At 45.5% G+C, this 24,173-nt stretch overlaps 1 protein-coding gene across 1 annotated transcript in view; it reads left to right on the forward strand.

The window, feature by feature from the left end:
* FOXO1 (forkhead box O1) overlaps window positions 1–23,154 on the forward strand; it is a 92,020-nt gene extending 68,866 nt beyond the window's left edge. Inside the window, exons 2-3 of the mRNA XM_067713152.1 lie at window positions 17,953–19,308; window positions 19,782–23,154. Of these exons, the coding sequence (XP_067569253.1) occupies window positions 17,953–19,290 (1,338 nt within the window). The 3' untranslated portion in view covers window positions 19,291–19,308; window positions 19,782–23,154. The remainder of the gene's footprint in view (window positions 1–17,952; window positions 19,309–19,781) is intronic.
* The last annotated feature ends 1,019 nt before the right edge of the window (window positions 23,155–24,173 follow it).

Here is a 24,173-nt window from a genome sequence, read left to right on the forward strand (position 1 = left end):
GGACGCGGTCTTGAACTGGTGTGTCTTTGAGCTCCTGGCTGAAATTATTTTGTTTGATCGTGCCCTGGATGACTTTCATCTTCAAGTGGCAGCATCTTTTGTTGCTACTGCTAATAATGGTTGGATAAACATTAAGACCCAGTGTCCAGGGATGTGTTTTGCCTAAAAAAGGTACCAGCACTCGGTTCTCTTTGAATCTGTGCAGGGCGGCGACATGAGGTTTGCTTTGCCTTTAGTCAGAGGCTAGACGTTTGCTTGACATTTTGTGTTCCTAAGTGCTTTGTGTGATTATCTCATTTTAATCCTTATAAAAACTCTTTAAAGTGGCAACTGTTGTCCCCATTTTGCAGATGAGGCAGTTGAAGCGTGGGGAGTTGAAGTGCCTCAGCCACGGTCACGTTCACTAAGTGCTAGGACTGGGTTAGCCTCCAGGCTTGTCCGACAACAGGCTCCTGGTCCTCAGCCACCCTATTCTACTGGTTTTGTGTAAAACTAGCATAAAACTATTGTTTTTTTCTACTTCTGATTAAGGAAAGAGCTATTTCCTGAAAAAATAAAAAATCAGGATGTAGTTTGTGAACTTCATCTTATTTGATTATGTAAATGTGTGTGTGTGTGTGTGTGTGTGTGTGTGTGTATTATATGATACAGGTCCTGGCACTTGGTAGGAAATCAGTTTTTTGAATGAACACATGAAAGAGGAACAGGCATCATTTTTTTTTCCTTTTTGGGTCCCCCCGCCAAGGAAGTAGCTTTATTCTGATCTTAAAAGTTATACGTGCTTTTTCTTTTAACAACAGCAAAAAGGGCAACGTACAACTAGAAATTAAAAATCCCCATTACCTTCACCACCGAGAGACATCATCGTTATTATTCACTGAGGTTGTCTTGTAAAAGAAATGATTGACCATATAGATCCCATGTAACTGGTAATAAAGGTCACCGTTTATGTTAGCAACAGATAGCATGCACTAGAGGTTTCGGGGATGTGATAGTTGACATTCATTGTCAAATGTTGTCTGTAAGTAAACTTTCCAGTCCTAGCTGCTGTTTTTCCCCAATCTGGTTCTACAGTAGTTCTGCTACACGTTGTACTAATGAGGAGCGCCTGTGTGCAGGTTCCTCTCCTCCAGGCTCTGTTTCCATGACCCTAGAAAACTGTCTCCCTGCTCACATCACAGCTCTTACAGTGTGTGGTGTCACGGCCAGAGCTGGAGTATTTTCCTGACCTGGGAGCTGTCTCCGGAATCATAGTCATTTTTTTCATTCCGCTGTCTGAGCAAATCAACCTACCGCACTCTTCTCCTACCTTCTCTCCTCCCCTTTTCTTCTTCCTCCTGTACCTTGCTTGCCTTCCTTCCTCTCACAAAAGCATTAAGGGAGGTGGGAGAGATTTGGAAATGAAATTAGAGTGGGCCCATTCTCTGCCTTGTGTATTTTTGAAGATACTGATGTTGGCTCTTACTGTGAGATCTCGGGCGAGAGGCCTGTGCGGGACCTGCTTCGTCCTGAGTAACCTGACCTGCTTGGAGAGTCTGCGTCTCCTTCGTCCTTCAGAGAGTGAGAGGGCATGGTTCATGGTTCGCAGAGCGCCTGGGCTTTCCAGGGTACCTGGGACAGGTGTGTTCTTTGGTAGGAAGTGTGGATAGCTCTGCAGCTTTCAGGTAGCCTGCCCTTCTACCCTGGGCGTAATCATGAAATCTCACAAGGGCACAGTACTCTATTTATGCTTTTTGAAGAGGTTGTATCCATTACAACTCCTTTGCGGAGTTAGGACAAGTGTTATTTTTTCCACTCTATAGGCAAGAAAGCGGAGATACACAGGATATAAAATTTGTCCAAAGTCATACATACAAAGATAGAGCCAGACCTAGGTCTTCAGTCTCTTGACCACTGTCTTGCCATTAGACCAGCATTTCCCAAAGTGTGTGCTGCTAAACGTTGGTTCCACAGTATGGGCTGTGAGGAAGTGTCAGAGACGCGGTGGGTGCATGGGATCACACCCACAGAACAGAACGAAACATCTTAAGTTAGTGAAGGGCGTTGTGTTTTGCTTTGCTTTGCTTTTGTACATTAACATGAAGTTAGTGTATTAGAGACTCCAAGAATCCTGCAGTTGGGAGTCCTGTTTGAGTCGGTGTGGCCAGATATCCCGAACATACTTCCTCAGTGAACTCCTTTCACCCTAGGAGGAGCCGTTATTCTTTGGAGCGCATGTTGGAGATGCTCTCCTTGGCCATAGTGTACCGCCTTGTCCTGGATTTACTTTGGAGGTGCTCCAGGAGCCCTCAGTGGTTAGAGGAAAATCTAACCTTTGGCGACCTGGAGGACGAATCCACATGGGCAGTGGTTGGAGATAGAGACTACCCTGGGGCGGGGGGGGGGGGGTGGGAGGCTGGCCATGGGGAATCCTGTCATCATGTCATTGTCGGCAGTTCAGCAGGACCTTTGTGGAGTAGGATTTTAACCGGGACGCAGGAAGGTTCTCAGTCAACAGGATCAGCATTCTAGGAACGGTTGTCAGAGTTGTTAGGTAAAGATTCATGAACTATAGCCTGAGTGACAGCTGCACTGTTTGGCAAGGATGGACTTAAGAAATTTGGACCCAGAACAGCACACTGCTTCCTCTTGGCAGGTGTTGGAAGTGAGGCACATTCCCCGAGTGAGGCCGTCTGTGTCAACACCCCTCCCCCCAGCTCTCGTTTAATATTTAATATTCAGCTTTGCTTCTTTTGTTGCTCTCATTAGATTGCTTGATTATGATAGCGGGGCAGGTTCTGCATCCCTCTCATCAGTCAGCCCTCTGCTTTGGGGGAAGCAGAACCTCTTAACAAAACTCTTTTATTTTGAGGTGAATTGTTCCAGCCAGGCAGAAATGATTTATTATTTTGCATTGAAACCTCAAACTAAGGAAGCAAATGCAGCTTCTCAGAACTGATCTTGGGCATTGCACTTGATGTTCTCTTCTCTCCTCTTCTCTTCTCTTCTCTTCTCTTCTCTTCTCTTCTCTGCTCTTCTCTTCTCTTCTCTATTCTCCTCCCTCCCTTCCTTCCATACCTAAGCTAAGCTTTTCCAGGAGTTGAGTGTACATGAAAAGTTCACATAAAGTATTTTCTATCCAGAAGATACAAACTCTGAATTAAGGGAACTGCTTTTGTTTGGTTTTGTTTGCTTTGGTGGGGAGAACAGAAGGATCCTAGTAGGAGCAATGGTTGGGAGAAAGCGCTGTGAAATAGATGGGAGGTTAATAACCTGTGGTGTGGTATTTCTCTCAGCAGGTGTTCCTCAGGGCTTCTCCAGGAAAGTGATCAGACCAAGTATTGGACTGTGAGATCTTCCTTTTACAAAATGTTTGAACTGCCTGCTATTGTTTGTTTGCTGGTAACTTTGTGACTTTTAAATCTGGTTGTAAATTGCACGGCACTAACTTATTTTGGGGGCAGAAAGGAAAGGAAGCAGATAGAGGCCAGGGCTCCTGGGCTGTGGAAGAGGAAAGGTCGATGGGATCTGCTGAGGGTAGGGTTTACACCCACAGTCATGCTTTTATAATCAAATTCTGATGGGATAGTCAGCTGTTAAAAATTAAGTTCCCAAGATTTAGACCTCTTTCCTGTGTGTGTGCGTGTGTGGTGCCTTTCAGGATGATGGAAGTGTGTATGTGGTTGGAGGGAGTGTTGTGTGTGTGGGTGGTTACTGGGGAGAAAATGCCATCTCAGTTTATCCTCATGCCACTGCTGTCCAGCCATGGGCCAGTCTTGGCCCTGGATCTCATATGCATCTACTAAGGTACTGAATAACTGAGTGATTTGTTGTAGCTTTATCCTTGTTTATGTGGAACAGTCCATGGTTACATTGTAGGGCATTATTTCCTTTAATTTCCCTTTAGCCTTTCAAAACAACCTGAAAGATGTTATGGTTGAGCCTAGACAATGACCTCAAGAAACAAAAATAAACCTTTCTAAAAGTAAGAACGGGATTTGTATGCCAAATGTTGTGAACGATGGATAAAAGTATGAAAACACAGCAGACTTTACGAATTTTAGAATTTGTTTTCAAAACAAATGGTCCCGGTCCCAGTCTCCTGCCCTCCTCTGACTATGAAAAAATCAGATATTATACCACGAGTTTCAAAACAACCAAGTAGCATTTGAATCATGAGACAAAAGCCCGGCAGCAGCTTTAATATAAAACCCCATCATTTTCAGCGAGATCCTCAAGGTGACCCTTGTCATCCGCCTCTCCACACAAGCTGTGGCAGCCTCCTGTTGGGGGAGTGATTTGAACAAAGGGCACCTTTCAGGGTGGGGAAGAACCATACTGAAGACAGCACCTCCTCGAGGTGCTTTTGCTTATCAACAAACATTTATATGCACATGAAAACACAGACGTCGCACATACTTAAATTTTTGGATAATCAAAAATATCTGCTTTCCGAGCAGGACACAGTCTCTCCATTTTCCCCTGCTGTCTCGTGGGAAGACAGGTTGGCCCTTTCCTCTAGGTTCCACGTCGTAACTTTATTCTGATCTTTTCTCGCTCTCCTGAGTGTTGCGTGTCGGATAAAATACAAGCTCCTAGCTCATTTTTAAAAGTCCCCTCCCACCTTATTTTCCCCTCTTTCTGCGTCTGAACTCAAATACAGCCACTCTTACCCCTTCTTTCTTCTCCAGACACGTCTTGTTAGTGCTTTTAACAAACTTTTTTGCATGTACTGATACTAATATTTGTTGGTCACTTTGTACACACTGAGCACTTAGTACTGTGGTTCAGTAAGGTAAGTACTGTTAGATTGTAAGTCACTTGCCCAGGATTACTCAGGTTTGGGTTTGAATCCAGGGCTCTCGGGTTTTAGAACACGTTATGTAGTATACCCATCACCTTTTATTCGTGTTCTGCACTCACGTCGACAATTCCCTTTTATCCAGCGATCTGAATCTTGCCTTTCCTCAATTCTAGGTTAGGGTCTTTCCTTTCTTGTTTTGCGCATGTGCCACCTTTCATTTTCGTGTTGTCAGCCATCTGTATATGACCCTGGGAGGCAGGAAAAGAGCCTCATGTTACCTAGTTGTTTCAACAGTACCAATATACAGTAGGGGCCCAATAAGTACCTGCTGAATGAAAATGACATTGATTGCTTTCCATTAAAAGACCCTGATTTATGTTATTGAAATGTGAATGGAAATAAATTAATTTCTCAGATTGTCTGGATTTAAATAGTTTACGTTAGACCCATTTCAACTAAGCTTTGCTTGATTTCTTGATTAATTTTGGATTGATTTTTCCATGATAAAAATGAGGGTGAAAGTTTATCTTCTGTTTGTATTCCCAATAAAAATGACTGACTCAAGATTCTGTGAGATCCTTGGTACCTCCACGCCCCTCCATCCCCCAAGAACAGAACATGCTCTGGTGCTGGCTGGGGCAGTGCTGATGGGACATGTTCTGCTCCAGCCCTGACTGACCCTGGGGTCCTTTTGGAACAGTCGGGTGTCTTTATAATTTAAATAAACAAAAAACTAAATAACCCAGCCTTGAAGACTCTTCAAAAGAAAATATTTTGTTCTAAAATTGCATGCTACTCCAGTTTAATTTATAGTTACTTTGAGGATTAAAGTAGTTATACAATATATTGGTGTCTGTCTTCATCAGTTGTTTGATAGAGTTGTATCATGGACTATAAAAATGGTTAAAATGTAAAACTTCTTACCTTTGGGGGTAGAGTTGTAGTGAAGAACGATTGTTTGAAACTTTGTTCACCCACTAACAATTCTGAATGCTACTTACAACCTTATTTAGGTTGTCAGAATTTGTCTCAGTTACTTTTCCGAGTAATAAAAAAGAAAGAAAATAAATTAATACCGAAGAGACTACCTGTTGTTTAGAACAAAGCGAGAGGAGTTGAAATTAGACTGACCTCACTGCTCATAGTTGTTTGAGTATCCGTGGTAATAGGGTTAGCAACTTCTTCCAGAAAATCCTGCTTTTGTTTTAGAATATCAAGGATTTCTAGAAATTGAAATTGTTATTGTCGTTCACATTTTTAATATGCTGTGTGGTTTCCAAACGCACTCTCACTTAGCTTTCACCGTGCTCCTTTGTGTTACATGGTGGTGAGGCACAGGGCGTCATCTAAATAAGCCCTTACTCTTCTGGGAAGACCCTTAATACTGAACCATTTGGGCAAATGCATCATTTTAAGAAAGTGGAGAAAAGGCACCCCAAATGTATATACTAATATATTGTGGTGGAAGCTGTAGCAGTGGTTCAGAGTATCCTTGAATGCAGTAGCTCGGAAGAGATACAAAACATTTGTAGCATGTACAAGATTCCAGCCACAATGGTTGCTATGCACAGTTCCATTTTGGACAAAATTCAAAGTGACAAAACTGAAAACAATGAGCAGTGAAGTTGCAAAGAGGAGTTTAACGTGTACCATCACAGACTGTGGGCTCAGGTGAGAAGTTCTAATTCTCCATGGGTTTGAATCATCTTAAGAAATGGTTCATATAGTTATTTATTCATTCTTTCTTTGTTAGTTTCCCTCCAGTATTTAAAATAGAGCTTAACAAAACTCTCTCATTGTTTTCTCAACCCAGAACAATGAATGTGTGTTGTGTGTAGCCGGTGCATTGACAATGTTGTTCATATTTCTAAAGAGGTTATGGGTTCAAACTGCAGCATTAGAGTAAAAAGTTTAATACAAGGAAAACTTTCCAGATGGGGAGGTTTGCTGATCGCTCAGTTGGGGATCCTCAGGTGATTTGAGGATCCTTTTTGTCCTACTTGGCTTTCTTCCTCTCTTCGCTCTGGAATGTGGACCAGCCTAACCCTGGGGCTAAGCTCAAAAATAATGGAACCCACAGGAGTCATAGTAGATGTCCCCAGGTCATCTAAATCTGGTTCCAGGGCAAACTCAGTTTGGAGCCTTCCAGCATCCCCTGAGCCCTGGAGTGATCGTGGCGAAGCACATTCTCCCAGAGCTGGCCTTAATCTTGACCTGAGACCTGATTTAGGCTGCAGGTCCTGTGGGCATCACTTTGTAAATGTGTTACTTCTGGTGGAGCGTCAGTGACTCTGCAGGAGTGGGGGGACGTTCTCAGGCTCCTTCCTTGTTCAGTTGATGCAGTTTTCAGAGGTGAAGTGCTGTTCATAGCATGGGTGACAAACAAGCACAGCACCATGTTGTCGTGACAGCGCCGTGGACAAATACTGCTTGAGAAGTTAGGTGCAGGCCTCGTGTGCAGGACAGGGGCTGTGCTGGTGAGGAGGTGTGGTTTTAAGGTGGACACATTCTGAAAGGCCTTGAGAGACATGTATATGTAGGCTTTTAGGTAACCTAATAAAGCTGCATTTCTGAAACATTTTGGGGGGGTTCTTTTGGAGGCCCTGAACTGGCGTGGGTCCCGGTGGTACTGACGGAGCCTTTGTTGTTTGGAAGGAAGGTGTGGAGAGTAGGGCTGTTGTGCAGCAGACCTGCTGTGTCTGTGGTCTGTTCACTGAGGTGGATCCCTGACATCTGCAGGACCCTTGGGGACAGCTGTGGCTGGCCCAGTCTCCCACGGTGGGGGGCGTTTTGCTTTATCATGAAGTAAATGGGCCCAAATGGTTTTGCTAATATTGGGTCAGTCAGTGAATATTTGTAACTATTTGACTTGGGACAAACTGAAGAATTTTTGGGGGGGTAGCCCTAAAACAATGTGTACTTGACAAATCATTGTTGCATTAGGTTCCTTAGCCAGAATGATGGGCAAGAAGGCTGGTTTCAAGATTCTGTATAACCAAGAAAACCGTACATTGCAAATAATGTGTAATTCAGAGTGTTATATTTTATTGCAGTTTGTTGTTGTAATCTGGGTTTATCATATTTGGGTTCCAAAACAGAAAAAAAAAACACCCCACATGAACCGAGACTTTGTACTTTTTAATTCTGTTGACCATGAGTAGCAGTTTTTGGTAAATAGCTTATGCATTCAGTGGATTCATCTTTCCCTAGATTTTCCAGACAGTGAACATATTTAGGGTAAAAAGCAATTATAGATAGTACGTCCTATGGGTGGGATCTTATCCTAGAGATTCTAATCTGTCCAAGTTTCAGCCTTATTGCCTTTACATTCGTAAAGCTTTTTGTGGCTCTTGTAAGCAGTTTGGTTGCAAACCTTGAATAAACATTTACTTAACACGAACAGGTTTAACGGGCTCATCGCTAACTCTGACAAAATACTTTAAAATTCACTTTAGTTCTCTTTAGAAGACTTTAAAATGGATCAAACTATTGATATATGCTATGTTTCATTTTATGCCTAATTTAAGTTCTTCATCAGAAGAGAGTAAATGCTAATGTGTTCTTTGTTTCTGGCTTGTATTTTGTTTTGCCTCATGCCGGTAGCCAAATACATAAGGTCGTTAATTGCATTGTAAAGCGGTGTGTTTCTAAAGCCACTGAAGATTCGAAAAATGGTATGGCCTGTAAAATAGACAAAGATTTTCATTAGGAAAATGGCAGCATCACTTCAACAAATGAGTTTCCTCTTAATATTCTGTGCTGGTGGGGCCTTCTGTGTCTGAGGCAGTCATTAGGCAAGAGCACAAAAGAGTCTGTATTCTGGGCAGTTAATGAAAAAGAAGTTTCGCAAAGGATAGGCTCCTTCAGGTCAGCTGATGGGCAGGGTGGGGAGTGGTGGCTCCTTGCTGTGGGCTTGGCAGTGCCCGCCGGTCTCTGTGCCTCCCTGGGGAAGGAGTGACTGGGTTAAAGGGTGGCCAGGGATGCCTGCTTGCCGCACTGGAACTAAATCCCAGGAGAAACAAGCTCCACTTTGAAATCCTTAGTAGCCGACACATCCTTTTTATTTATTTTTTTTTTTTAAAAAAAAGGCATTTAAAAGAATTTTAGCTAAGTGAAATTTAGTCTCTGTATATCCATTACGGGGACCTTCCTAGCCAGGGTTGATGACATTCACTTGAGAGTGAGCTCTCTGGCTAGTATATGGCAACATCAGGCCCAAGTGTATAGCCGTGGGAGGTAGTTTCTGTTTTCCAGACTTTACTAAGCAGGGCTCCACAGTAGCAACTTTCACGGAGATTGTACAAGGACAGTGATTCAGATAGATGCCTCATGATCTGGAACAGAAGGGAAGATGCTTGCATCTAAGGTTTCAGCCTCACCTGGGTTGTTCTGGGTTTTGTCTTTCGGAGTTCCTGGTTTCTGATAGTGTGTAAAACACAGGGCATGAAATGGTATAGGTTTTCACATCTGAAAATTAAGGACTTACCCCTTCCTCTCATAAAATGTAGCTTTCTCTGATACAGGGTTTTCCTATGGGACACAGCATGGGGAAACATGGTGCTTCTTTTTTAATTACCACCTTCTGAGAAGCAAAAGCTTGGGATACTTTTAAAATCATTAAGTAAAGCTTCTCTTCCATCCCTGAAGATTTTTTCTTAAGTCCTAAATGTCTGAGGTTGTTGGCTGAAAATTTACCCAGAAATATGGAGGCTTTTGGCCAACAGGAGAGCTTATTAAAGACCAGGCGAGCTGTGGAGCATCGTCTGTTTCTCTATCACAAGGTTTCCTCCTTGGCCGTCCTTCTAGGCCAGGGGTGCGTCCGTCTGCACGCCTTGTTTCCTGATACCACGGTCCCGTTCACTTTGTAACCCACCCCTTTACCCAGCACTCTGCCCTGCAGTCTGCTCTAAATCCCCCCCACCCCTCGGGGGCTCTTTCAGGGTTTGCTGTCTGTGAAGCAGGCGGCGGTGGGTGGCCACTGTGTGGGAAGAGACGCGGAAGAGCGTTGTCCTCGTAATTGCCTTCCTGGATACCAGCTCTTCACTGGCCGACTGGTGTATGTCCCGCTCCTTGAACAAGCTCGTGGACACAGGTTATGACAGGGGTCGCCCCCACAGCTGACGGAACACGGGAGTCAAACGATCCAGACTTTTACCTTTGAAATCCTCTTAAAGGGCGAGAACAATTTCTCTGTCAAAGAAGGGTTTTGCAGCTCAGTTGTGAGGACATGGAAACAGCCTCAGGAAGGCTGGCTGCCTGTTGAACAGGAAGTTTGTGATGAATGGTTTTTTAATCAGGTTGTAACCACTCATGATGGCTAAAAAATTCCTGTTTATACATCTCTTTACTTCCCATCACAAAATAGCCAACCTCTGTTCCCTCACTTTGTGCCAGGTGATGCGCTGAGCACTTTCCATGGATATGATGCCGTCCCGCCCCTAACGATCCCAAGTAACAGTTGGTATTGTGTCCCAGACATCAAGACTGGGGCTTGGGGAGACCAGCTGACTCAGGGGTCCCACAGTCTGACCTTGGGATCCACCTCCCCACTGCCTCCTGAAAACATGAAGGTTCGCATGAGATCTTACATGTGTCTTTCTGGTTCTGTTTTACATGAGAGCATAGTCTCCGATGTGCTTTTTTTAGTAGAAGCCGATTTAATGTAGTCATCTTTTCCTTCCTTTGGAATGATTTGAGTCAGAGATAGAGCTGCTTCGAGCCAAATGTGTGTCTGTCTAGCCGCTGGAGAAGTCTGTAGCTGAGTACTGGTCTGGTCGGGGGAGGGTCATTGCATGTCCTTGACACTGGTTCTTCTAGGACTAAAGCCCCATGTGATTCTGCTTTTTGTAAATGAACACCCATAAGCCTTTCACCTGCATTTTAATCTTTCTGAACTCTATTTTCCCTAATATAAAATGAGGGTGTTAGGCCAGGTGACCTTCCCAGGGTTTTCCAGCTCACAAGTTTTATGAGGCTTCGAGTCCTCTGTCCACAGGGGTTCCCAGGGAAGCCTGAGTCCTAGTACAGACTGGGGGTGAGAGTGGCCTTTGGGGTCACTGATGTGCAGGCAAGAAGGGCAGGTTTCGGGGAAATGAAATCAGCTTTACAGAAGAGCTGGATGCCAGGGCCTAGTGTGTAAGCGTGTAGATCAAGCTCTTCACAGCAAATCTTCCACTGCAGCACTTTCTCAAGTTGAATTTTTATGCTGTCGGTTGGTAACATACATCTTTCGACATCACCTGTAAAAAAGAAGCATGGGCAAAGGTCACGTGTTTCCTTCTGTTTGCAAGCAAAATGCATTATTTTATGAAGTTGTTGTTTTATTAGCACCTCTAACGGGAACTCTGTTGAACAGAGATTATTCCTGCTTTCTCCTTAGTTTGTTTTCATTCTTGGAACTGCAGGAAGGGATGTGTAAAACAGAGGAAGCAGGAGGAGGGGGTGAGTCCATGCTGGGAGCCTACGAAACCATAGCGCACGTTGACAGAGTTCACAGAAATTAGACAAAATGCTTTTGGAAAAACCTAGTGTGTCTAGCGTTTTGAAAGAATTTCTAGAATTTCTAGAACAACAAGTTCATTTAGTCACGTGTTCCAGCGCCTTAGTTTGGAGCTCTTTTTGTTTGGCTTGGTGACTGTAGCTCACACCCACCCTCTCCCAGGGCGACGGGCAGTTCTAGGCTGTGGGACCTCTGAGGGCCTTTCCATTTCCCTCGTGGGTCCTCACAGCCCCTTTGCACAGGCTTTCCCTGGGCGGTGCTCACATTTGAAATTCACACTTGAGCTGCTCTGCTTTCCTTCCACCAAGAGTAACCAATTAGAATTAAAAGCAAACCATATTTTGTAAATTTATTACCCGTTGAGGCAGAACACGAGTTTTCTAAACTAGTGTTTGTAGAGAGAATTATTTCCGCTCCCTCAAGATGCATACATGTAACCTCAGTCTTAAGTATGTTCCTTTGATTCTTCTTCATGATGGTGAAGCCAAAAAGTGGTTTCTCCAGCTGGCAGTGGTGTTGTATGCAGAGTTATTTTGCATGAGATTCATTTTCTGAGCCTCAGTTTTCCTATTTTTAAAATGGGACCAATAATACCTGCCTTATATAGGGCTCTTGCAAGGGTGGAACGAGACATGATGTATTGAAAGCCGTTTGTAAACTGTAAGGTAAATCCACGTGTAAAGTATGAAGGCCAGGGGATCCTGAGCAGGATGTATTCAGCTTAAGTTGCTGGTTTTGTTTTATTCTTGGTTAAACACAAAGACCAGAGTAGTCTTAGAATGCCCAGCAGAAAGTAGGGTGCTGCAGTGATGGGTAGAGTGGTGGCTGAGAGGTGGTGGTCTCCACGTACACTCGTGGGTGGGCTGGATGGAGCCGGGTGGGAGCTCAGGTCTGAAGGCGGGATTCAGGAGGGCAGGGGAGGAGGGAAGCAAACCGAGGGCTGGACCCCAGGCCATTTTTTCAGCCCTGGCCTTGCGGGACCAAAGAGTTCGTTAGACTTGACGGAGGTCTAGTTCTGTCTGCTCCCTTGGTTTTCTTTGTTGGGGCTTCTAGTAGACTGGAAGTTTACTGTAATAGACTAGTGCTCTCTAAACGTTTTTGTAAAAATCACATCCTTTTTGATGGTACATTTATTCATTTATACTGTACCAACATATTGTATATATTGTATAATGCATTTGCTCATTTTTATTTACTTAATTTTTTTTGAGGCTGGAACAGACAATCTTTATTCAATGGCTAAAGAATGGAGAAACGGAACTTAGTTCTCAAATCAACTTCTCCATGCTTATTTTTTAAAAATGAGATAAAAATGTAAAGTAGGTGAAAAGTGTAAAGATTTCTTCTTGCACGTCGATGGCTGTCCAATTATTGCTTTAGACATCCAGGCTAAGAGCGTCCAGGGAAGGGGCAGTTCCTGCCCTGTGTCTTCAGCGTCTCTGGGGCCCAGCCTTGGAGCGTGGCTTCTTGCAGCCAGGAGGGCGGTGGGCCCGCAGAGCTCAGTCACAACAGTCCCCCGAGGAGACACACCAGCCTGTGGCCTTGGGAGTGGCCCTGCTCTAACACCTGCCACCGCCTCCCCGTCACACGCCAGCTGAACTCAGAGCGCGGAGCCCGCACGCAAGGCTCGGCAGCCACCTTGAGGATTCTGAGAACGCGCCCGGCAAGCGCGTTTACAGACCAGCTGTAGTATCTAAATTCCTTCATTAACACCTGCCCACAGCAGACACTGTCTAGTGCAGAGAGAAAATATCTTAACTACTACCTCAAAACTGGTCTATTTTCCCAGTAACTAACATGTAAAAGCCTCGTCTTGGTGGGAACAGTACAAGGTACAATTACAAAGAAACGAGACCAATGTTTGTAATATGGGTGAGTCTCTAAAACACAGACATGTTATCTTATAGGTGCCATTATCTTAATAATAACAGCGGGCCTATCGATTGAGGTAAGGACATCTGTTATCTCATTTAATCTTCACGACAACCCCGTACATGTAGGACCTATTAATCCATTCAACAGACACTTGAGTGTCTACTTGGTGATGGAGCTGTGAGGATATAGCGCACAAGAGGACAGCCCAGGTCCCCGAGCTCATGCAGCTCACAGGGTAGTGGGGAGCCAGACATAGCAGAGTCATGCTTGTGGTGAGTAAATCAGGTCCTATGTTAGCTGCAGGCTGGGATGGGCTTCTCAGGAAATGCTTCCGGAAGGAAAGGACACTTGGGCTGAGACAGAAGTTGGGGATGGTGGTGACCTTTGGCAGGAAGAAGTCGAGGCTCCTGGACAGTCCTTTATACATCATTTTTTGTCCTGAGTGGCCATTTAGGTGGACTTGTTCCTTTCCCAGGTAGATCATAAAACACCCGGAGGGCAGACTCGGTGACTAATTCCTTCTGACATCCTTCACTGCACCCAGCATAAATCAGTCCCAATAAAAGTTACTTGGCATGAATTGGTGCACGAATGGATAGAGAAAAGATGTGGTGGAAGGCATTACATCTTCCCTGTGATGTTTTTGGGATGTCAGTCAACAAACGTTCATTGAATGTATCGTGTGTGTAGAGCATCTGTTAGGGGCTTTGAGATTAGGAGATAAAAACACACTCCAGCCCCTTGCCCTTTAAGAAGCTTGGAATCTGGTCTGTAGAGTGCACAAAATGAACACCCGAGCATTTGAAACAGCTGGCAGAGCAGGTTGAGCAAGCCAGGGCACACCGGGTGCAGGCTGCCCCTTCCCCCAACACGATCCACGGACTTCCATTGGGTCAGGCTTCCCAAGAACTCGCTGCCCTGCTCGGGGTGGCCAGGCACGCAGAAGGCGAGGGAGAGTCAAGGGCCAGGCGGCCGAGGGGCTTGTGCAGAGGGGAGCCAGCCGGGCACCAGCGAGCGGCAAGCCCGGACTGCGGAGACTACGGCTAGTGGAGGGGAAAGTTGTTGAGTGGTCTTTTTCTCTGATGGTCTCATGCAGAACCTCAGGATTTAGGTATGTGGTTTGCAGTGCACGAGTCTCCTGTCCTCTCACCCTACCTCTCTCCTCACGTGATATTTATTCGTGGTCGAAGAACTGAACAGCTCAGAGCACTGCTGTCCGCGTGTGGCTCTCTGCACAGGTCACGGGGAACCGCAATTTCCCTGCCTCGGCTGTGTCCACCGCATCCGGCAGAGATTTGCAGACATAACATCATTAATAGCGACACGTATTTTTACAAGCTTTACCTCTTCAACACCCTCCACTCCGATATTCCCCATTGGAAATCATAGCTTCTTTAATGTCCTGCCGGCTGTGTGAAAAACAGGAATTTATGTAACAAGCCCTGCGCAACAAACCTTTTCCTGTTCGGAAAAAAATTTTTTAATTGTTGGCAAAGTTAGGAGACAGCTCTGTTGCTCAAAGAGCGACCTGAAATGTCCTCTTAGGAAAATATGTAGCATAATGTTTTGATAAGTAAGGGATTGTTCTACGTCCACTCCCCGCGCCCCCCCCCTTTTTTTGGTAAATCTAAGTGGTAAGTTAGCGTATGTCCCATCCAAGCTAGTGAATGCTTCCTGAACTTTTTAAAGATTTCATCATGACAGATTCTGCAGTCTTGTTAGAAATGTCCCCCAGGGACGTCCCTGGTGGCGCAGTGGTTAAGAATCCGCCTGCCAATGCCAGGGACACGTGTTCGAGCCCTGGTCCGGGAAGACCCCACATGCCGCGGAGCGGCTAAGCCCGTGTGCCACAACTGCTGAGCCTGTGTTCTAGAGCCCGCGAGCCACAACTACGTGAGCCCGTGTGCCACAACTACTGAAGCCTGCATCCCACAACTACTGAGCCTGCACTCTAGAGCCCGCGAGCCACAACTACTGAAGCCCGCGCACCTAGAGCCCGTGCTCCACAACAAGAGAAGCCACCACATTGAGAGGCCCGTGCACTGCAACGAAGAGGAGCCCCCGCTCACCACAACTAGAGAAAGCCCGTGCGCAGCAACGAAGACCCAACGCAGCCAAAAAAAACCCCAAAAAACAAAAAGAAAGGAATGGCTTCCAGGCAAAAATAAGATTAAAAAAAAAAAAAAGTCCCCCAATTGCAGTTGCAAATGATCTGATCTAATTATGTGAATCATAGAGCTGTGCCACCCCTCCCCCAGGCAGTGCAGAGCCAGGAAGCCACTGTCTAGGAAGATCTTCCCCCCTTTATCAGTTACTAAACGTGACAGGGACAGGAGTCAAGCTTCCTTTCCTCCAGAGATTTCATCGTCGCTTATCTGTGTTTCTGTTGTGTTCAAAGAACAAAATAGTCATGATGGAATATTGGGAGCACACAGTATGTGCGTGCGTGTGAGTGTGCGCGCGCACGCGCGCGTAAGTAAAACCTTCCCATGGGGTTTGGGGAATCTTATGGGGATGAAATAGGACATTGGGGAATTGCAGTGCTGGGACTCTTTTTAGAGGGTTCTTGTATGTCCACAAAGTCCTCAAAGCCGGTCTTGAGTTGGGGATAGATCTGTAGGTGAGAAGGAAGAGGAGAATCTTGGCAACAGAAGAAAACCCTCACTGCCATCCACTTACACACCTGCCCAGCGTCCAGCCTGGAAGTCCCCATTCAGGGCCGGGGCTGACCCACACTCGCCTGGGCCTGGCAGAAGGGCTCATCACATAGCTGCTGTGTTGCAATCCTTGGGTGGAATGTAGTACAGAGGGTCAGAGGGCGTTTTGAAATGTGGATTTCTCAGCCTTGACTGTCCGGCCTCACTCTGACTTTTGCATCTCCTTTTAGAAAGTGAGATTTTTTCCCTTTGTTTTCTGCCTCCTTTTAATGAGGAAAATTGTGAACTCACAGTCTGTGTTGAGTCCCGGCCTACCCTGCTGTGTGCCAAGGCTTTGTTGTGGCGCAGTGATTGGCATTCAGGCATCTGCGTCCCACGGCGATGGCGTGAGGGTGTGGGTGTCGTGGCTGCATCCCGGGCGACCACAAATCCAGCCAGAGCCTTTCCGTGGCCAGGGAGGGGGGCCGCAGCGGTTCGGGGGGCTCGGTCGGCTGAGCCTTGCATTCAGTCGGCAGAGGAAGCCAGGGAAGTCTGGGGGCCACGCACACAGCACACCCAGCCCTGCTCCAGGTCCCCAGGTCCCCGCCCCTGGACTTGGGATCAGGGCCCTGATGACGGAGTCTGCTGCGTGCCCTGTCTTGTGCTGGGGCAAAAAAATCTATCAGAGAAGCTCCCTCCTCCTCGGAAGCCCCCCTTTCCTTGTCCACATGTCCCAGAGGCTCTCCAGGTGCTGTCAGTCTCGCCGTGTGTCCAGTAGGGGAATTGCATTCGGGCTTCCTTGTTTACCGCCTGGCTCCACGGCTTCTGCTGGAGCTTGCGACCGTCTCTGGCAACCGTTGCAGCGTGTTCCGAGTGGAGTGGTGGGTTTGTGTTCGTGATACCCGTAAGCTCCTACCGACACCCCAGTGACTAGGAGGGGGGAAATGGGCTCAGAATGGGCGGTGCCTTGGGCCCCGCCTCCCCACCCCCCAACCAAGTTGGGCTCTAACACCTTCTTCTTGGTGACCGCTTACCATGTTGCACACACCACTGAGCATTTGACCTACCTTATCTCGTGGAATCCATAGAACAGCCCCAAAGGGGCTATAAGGTACATGGGGACCAAGCAGTTACCCAAGGTTTGTAGCCAGTGAGCAGCAGAGCCACCTAAGTGCTCCCAAAACAGTTGATTTTCTTTACTAACTGTCCTAGGGGGCATGCGATTTAGTTGTGGAGCCGTACTCAGTGGATCAAAGCCACCAGCTCTCTGTCCTCTCCACCACTCTGTCCCTCCCAGACCGGCTTTTTGGCCAGAGTGTAACCTCTGACGGGTGTCAGAGGCTGAGCTAGGTGGTGCGTGCTACTGGTTATTGCTGGGAGGAGAGGGTTGTGAACAACGTTTGAATTTAAACTTTCTTTTTTTTCTTTTCTTTTCTTTCTTTTCTTTTCTTCTCTTTTCTTTCTTCCTCTCTCTCTCTCTCTCTCTTTCTTTCTTTCTTTTTTTCTTTCTTTTCTTCCTTCCTTTCTCTCTCGTTTTTTTTGGCAGTTCAACTTTCTAAAATTAAACAACAGCCCAGTTGTCCTTATATTCACCTATATCTGCCATGGACTTTAAGGATGTAAATGAGTCTATGTCTTACTAGTTTTCAGGCTTTTAATTCTTGACTAAGAATATATCCTGCTTCTTTTCTCTCCTTTCCGTGACCACGTGGGCCCCATAATATAAAACTTCTCACTTTGTGTAAGTGGCAAATGTGCCATCCAAAGAGAATTTGCAGTAGTTCTAGGCGTGATGGAGTGGAAAGGGGTTTTGATAGCACTTTGTTGTGGAGTGCTATTTGCATAGCAAATCCAAGTGGTTTAAAAACCAGTTCCTGTAATTTCCCGCAAAATAGAGCTGTGTAAAAGAAGGTGTTTATAATAATGCTCATTTAACTTTGTCTCGTCGTTAAATTAAGACACAGATACTGTTTTCAAGATACGATACTGTTTTTCCTTTACTGATTTGAGCTCTCACCTAGTGACTGTACCGGTTGAAGTCTATACCGTAAACCCTTTCAAAACTTGACTTGTCTTCCATGTGATACGTGTCTGTATCGAATAGCGGGTTTTCCCATTGGAGGAGTATTGTATTTCTAACGTGGTGTTTTGCTTTACAGAATTCAATTCGTCATAATCTGTCCCTACACAGCAAGTTTATTCGAGTGCAGAATGAAGGAACTGGAAAAAGTTCCTGGTGGATGCTTAATCCAGAGGGAGGCAAGAGTGGGAAATCCCCCAGGAGAAGAGCCGCCTCCATGGACAACAACAGTAAATTTGCTAAGAGCCGAGGCCGAGCTGCCAAGAAAAAAGCATCCCTCCAGTCTGGCCAGGAGGGTGCCGGGGACAGCCCAGGGTCTCAGTTTCCTAAGTGGCCTGCGAGCCCTGGCTCTCACAGCAATGATGACTTTGATAACTGGAGTACATTTCGCCCTCGAACGAGCTCGAATGCTAGTACTATTAGTGGGAGGCTTTCTCCCATTATGACTGAACAGGATGATCTTGGAGACGGGGACGTGCATTCCATGGTGTACCCACCGTCTGCTGCAAAGATGGCTTCTACCCTGCCCAGTCTGTCTGAGATAAGCAGTCCTGAGAACATGGAAAACCTTTTGGATAATCTCAACCTTCTCTCATCACCAACGTCATTAACTGTTTCAACCCAGTCCTCGCCGGGCACCATGATGCAGCAGACACCATGCTACTCGTTTGCGCCGCCAAACACCAGTCTGAATTCACCCAGCCCGAACTACCAAAAATACACGTACGGCCAGTCCAGCATGAGCCCTTTGCCCCAGATGCCTATGCAAACGCTTCAGGACAGCAAATCGAGTTACGGAGGCATGAGTCAGTATAACTGTGCACCGGGACTCTTGAAGGAGTTACTTACTTCCGACTCTCCTCCCCATAATGACATTATGACACCAGTTGATCCTGGGGTGGCTCAACCCAGCAGCCGAGTCCTTGGCCAGAATGTGCTGATGGGCCCTAATTCGGTCATGCCAGCCTATGGCAGCCAGGCATCTCATAACAAGATGATGAACCCCAGCTCCCACAGCCACCCTGGACACGCTCAGTCGACGTCTGCGGTTAACGGGCGTGCCTTGCCCCACGCGGTGAACACCATGCCCCACACCTCGGGTCTGAGCCGCTTGGCCCCAGTGAAGACAGCTTTACAAGTGCCTCTGCCCCACCCCATGCAGATGAATGCCCTGGGGGGCTACTCCTCCGTGAGCAGCTGCAACGGCTACGGCAGGATGGGCATTCTCCACCAGGAGAAGCTCCCAAGTGACTTGGACGGCATGTTTATCGAGCGCTTGGACTGTGACATGGAGTCCATCATCCGGAACGACCTCATGGATGGAGATACGTTGGATTTTAACTTTGACAATGTGTTGCCCAACCAAAGCTTCCCACACAGTGTCAAGACGACGACACACAGCTGGGTGTCAGGCTGAGAGCGAGCGAGTGAGCAGGTAAGAGCACCCCGATATCAAAAGACCTTCTGAAAACAGGACTTAGAAGAGAGGAACCCAGTACCTTGCCTTGTATCTTCCATGGTCGGGGAGTTTTGGATGGCAGCTGGCCGCCCCTTGCCGAGAGGCACCTTTTATCATTCATTCTCCACCCCTTTTGCAGCTTATAAATTTTCCTTTGGAGCTTAAACGTAAGGAAGCTTTTCCTCTAACTGCTTTAGAGAGTTTCTTTCGACAGACTAGATGGCTGCATCTTTTTAGCAACTCTTCAATAAGTGAATACATTTGATACAAATCAAATGCTGAAGGGTTTTTTAAAGTGGAATTTTCTCCCACCGAATGATTTCAGAGCTGTTTGAGAAAGTCCAGCCCCCCCTGCAAGTATGTCTGTCACCCTGATATGTTGAGTTGAATTGATTTTAATTTGGCTGTATATTCAATGAGTGTGTGTGTGTATGTGTTTTCTTTCCTAGGCTACACTTAAAAGTACTTCAGATTGTCTGACAGCAGGAACTGAGAGAAGCAGTCCAAAGATGTCCTTCACCCTACCTTTTCGTTTTCTTGATTAAAAAAAAAAAAAAGAAAAAAGTGTTTCTTTTTTCCTTTCGTCAGACTTGGCAGCGAAGACACTTTTCCTGTACAGGATGTTTGCCCGATGTTTGCAGGTTACGTGCTGCTGTAGATAAGGACTGTGCCATTGGAAATTTCATTACAATGAAGTGCCAAACTCACTACACCGTATAATTGCAGAAAAGACTTTTGGATCCTGGTGTGCTTTCAAGTTTTGTATATAAGCCGTAGCTACAGAATTGTATTTGTGTGCGTTTTTGTTTTTTTAAATATTCATTTGGTCCAAGGAAAGTTTCTACTCTTTCTGTAATACTGTGATGGTCTCATGTCCTTGATAAGTTAAACTTTTGTTTGTACGACCTGTGTTTTGCTGAACTGATGAATGACAAAGAACCAAGCTCTCCATTCTACCCCTCCATGGAACGGCTCTGGACCTGTCCACGTTGCCACATAACTCACAGGAGAACCAGTAGCCTGTTGTCCGTCTGCTGAATTAATGGACTTATCAGAACTCTTTTGGAAAAAAAAAAAAGAATAGAAAATAGGTTAAACGCCAGCCTTGTACAAGTCTTTTCTATTTTTTTTTGGTTTGTTTTGTTTGTTTATTTTGTTATTTGCAAATTTGTACAAACACTTAAATGGTTCTAATTTCCAGATGAATGAGTTTTGATGTTATTGTTGGGACTTGAGATCATTTTTGGAATAGATATTGAACTGTAATGTTTTCTTAAAACTAGAGTCTACTTTGTTACATAGTCTGCTTGTAAATTTGTGGAATCCCAGATATTTGAAGCAGCATCCGTAATTTTCATTTTGTATTTCTAACTGGATTAGTACTAATTTTATACGTGCTTAACTGGTTTGTACACTTTGGGATGCTACTTGGTGATGTTTCTGACTAATCTTTCAATCATTGTAATTAGTACTTGCACACTCAACATTTCTGTCCCTATCTTGGCAGGAGAGTGATGTATAGTTATGAACATTTTGTGTTTCACGTTTAGGAGAACTTGATATGTTTTTATGTATGCGTTTTTAAAAGATTCCATCCGCTTCTACTATCCTGTGAATTAAGCATACCACACAGCATTGACTCTGCTGACGGATGCCTGTATGCTCTTTGTTGCAAATACTCCTGGCGGGGGGCCTCGTAATATTTGTAGATCAGAAGGGGAGATCCACCTCTAAAACAGTGCTCCTTTCTCAAGCTGGGGGTTTTGATCAACTTAACCGTTTTGAGTTGAGCTTCAGCAAAAGTTTTCCCTCGTAATACTGTGCTCTTCCTGGTCTAGGTGGAGGTTGGTTCTGTAGCTCTGCCTTGAAGAATCAGGTCCACACTCATGCTTCATCCCTCTTTCCCTCTGTCCTTGGGCTACTTGGCACCCTGTGGAAGGCCAAGTCGAAGCGGGGAATTTTTAAGTGGCACTCAAGTGATTTTTAGAATGTTTTGTGTTCATGAGTGCAGGTGGCTACCAAATGGAATAGAGCTTGCTTAAAAATCGGGGCAATGAATTTGAAAACCAACGAACCAGCTGTAAGTGGTACATTTGAGTTTATTTTAAAAAGCCTTAGCGTAAGTTAAGAATTGGAGTGTTTCTTCTGCCTTTAGCAACGCCAATTATAATTGTGATCATTATGTTGTAATATTGATCTTTTCCAATTACCTGTACTGATAGACGAAGTTAATTGGCTTTGCGTGCCATTTAATCCACCGGTGTGTTCACGTCATGTGGAACGCTGAGAATCCGCACAGTAAAAGGAACAGGTGCACAAAAACGTTCCTCTGGCCTTCTTGAGAAGGCTCTGATTTCTGTGAACCCAGCCCACTTCACACTTGCTGTGTCTTGCCTGTGAGTTGCGTCTCTGTTGGCTTGGTTTTTCCTCCGTGTTTAACAAGAACACAGGTGTTCTGATGGCGCTCTCCTCCAGGAGACAGGCTCTACTGTAAGCTCCCACAGTGACTTCTGTGCTTCTGAAAATTCATTAAAACAGCCGCCTCTCTAGCCATCTTCATTGTTGGCCACTCCAAAATAAGTCTGGTCATAGAAACCCTAGTTGTTCTGAGCAGTGCCTCCTGCACATGTGCTAGAGCTCGCTGGAGCCAGAGTACTCGTGTTCCCCTCTGGGTCCACCTGCCACCACTCCCCGCCTCCCAGGCATCACACGGTGAGACTCCCCACCGCCTTGTTCATTGAAGAGGCAACCGTAGCTACAAATCACTGTTAAAATCTTACTACTTCGTAGAGTGACTTTTAAAAAGATGTTGCTTCCTCTTGAGTCTGTGTAAATATCTTTTTTTTTTTTCCTTCAAATTTTTCTTTGTGTTGAAATTCTAACAGGAATCCTGGGTAGCTCTCCGGGGTACAGTGAAGTCCAGTGAAAGGCACCTTGTCTATTTTGAAAACAAACATTATGTGACCTCTAGTAATTCTTTTTCTGTAAGAATACTGACTTTCTGGAGTAATGAGTATATCAGTTATTGTACATGATTGCTTTGTGAAATGTGCAAATGATATCACCTATGCAGCCTTGTTTGATTTATTTCCTCTGGTTTGTACTGTTATTAAAAGCATATTGTATTATAGAGCTATTCAGATATTTTAAATATAAAGTATTGTTTCCGTAATATAGACGTATGGAATATATTTAGGTCATAGATGTGTTACTTGGAAAGTTCTGCTTTGACAAACTGACAAAGTCTAAATTAATTAGCAAATGTTGTACCCCAATGAGCAGTAAATCAGTGAAACATCATCCCCAAAAGAGAAGAGACACTTAAAATGGAAACAGTTACCCCCAAATATACAATGCGGACCCGTTCAGCTGCTGGATATATGTTATCAGTCCTCCCCTCCCACCCACCATTCCCCAACCCCCAACTGGAAATTCTTACATTCAGCTCCTAAGAGTTCTTAATTTATAACTGACTTTTAAACAAGAAGTTTCTCTTGTGGTTTTAGTTTGGGAGTAACCATTCAGTAAAAGTTGCAGTGTGGTTTATGCAAACAGAACAGCCTAGCATTACTCTTGGCCTCCTCCCTGACGGGGGCGGGGGGCTGACAGCCTGGCAGCGTGGCCAGGTGCGGCCACGTCCATCCCGTCGGGGCGCAGTCACTCCCGCCCACATTTCGCTACTCGAGTTTAGTACCAGGTTCCACGTTCCCGTTCCCATACTCTCTGAGAAGTGCCTGATGATGCTGATGTACTTACAGACACAAGAACAATCTTTGCTGTTACTGTATAAAGCCATAAATGTACATAAATTATGTTTAAATGGTTTGGTGTCATTCTTTTCTAGTTGTGCAGAATAAGCTCTTAGGTTTATGGGGTTTTTTTTGTTTTTCCGTTTTTTCATGTTTTGCTCTCACGTGAGTTCAAACCTTGTCAGCCACGGTGCCACGGTTTATTCAAATCTGGTATTTCTTTGGGGGGGGGTGGAAACAGTCCCTCTGGGACCAAACTGTCATCCCCAAGAACTGAAGAGCAAGTAGACTCCCTGGTACCAAACCTCCCTGAAGCACTTCATCCGTGGAGCGCCTGACACTACATCTGGCACAGAAATGACCAGGCATATGAGATCTCGTGTTGGAATAGGTGGGGCTGAAGGGAGAAACACCTGAAGGGCAGGCTGGGGAGGGCCCTGGCTAGGAGGTCAGCGAGCAGGGATGGGTGGTGTGGTGGGAGCAGTGGCTTTCCAAGGCCACATGAAGGGGGCGGGGGCATTGTGCCTTCCACTCAGTGGCTGCAGGTTGAGGTTTCTTTCTTTGCTTTTTTTTTCAGAAAGTGCCCGAGGAATGAGCTGGGATTAGATTAATGATGTTACTAAATCCAGGATTAAAACCAGGATTAAGTCCCGTCTCTCCATGCTTCTGACTCTTTTGCTAGGCAAGGGGACATCCAAATGAGTTGGAGTAGCAAAAAGGAAATAGGTCATTCTAATGTTTGTCTGTGTAGACACTGGAAGATCAGTCCAGCTTTCAGAGTTTTCGTTTTTTCCTTACTTCCTTTCAGCAATGGAACCCTTGCTTTAAAAGACACGATAGTCAGAAGTCCAGAGTGTGGAACAGATAAGAGCATCTACCCCCAGGCCTGGGTCTTGTGCGTAGATCACTTTGAAAAGTGATCTAGTCCAAATGCAGAAAAACGCCTTGATTGTACCACCAGAACTCAAACCAGCAGGCGCCTTTCAAAACCCTCTGTACATATACGTAAAATCACGCACCTGATGTCATTCATTAAGACCAATCAGTTGATAAGAAGAAGCAACACAGTGGGAAGCAACAGATCCCATGGTT

The sequence above is a fragment of the Pseudorca crassidens genome, chromosome 18 (genome assembly GCF_039906515.1).
Source record: "Pseudorca crassidens isolate mPseCra1 chromosome 18, mPseCra1.hap1, whole genome shotgun sequence".
NCBI classification, from domain to species: domain Eukaryota; kingdom Metazoa; phylum Chordata; class Mammalia; order Artiodactyla; family Delphinidae; genus Pseudorca; species Pseudorca crassidens.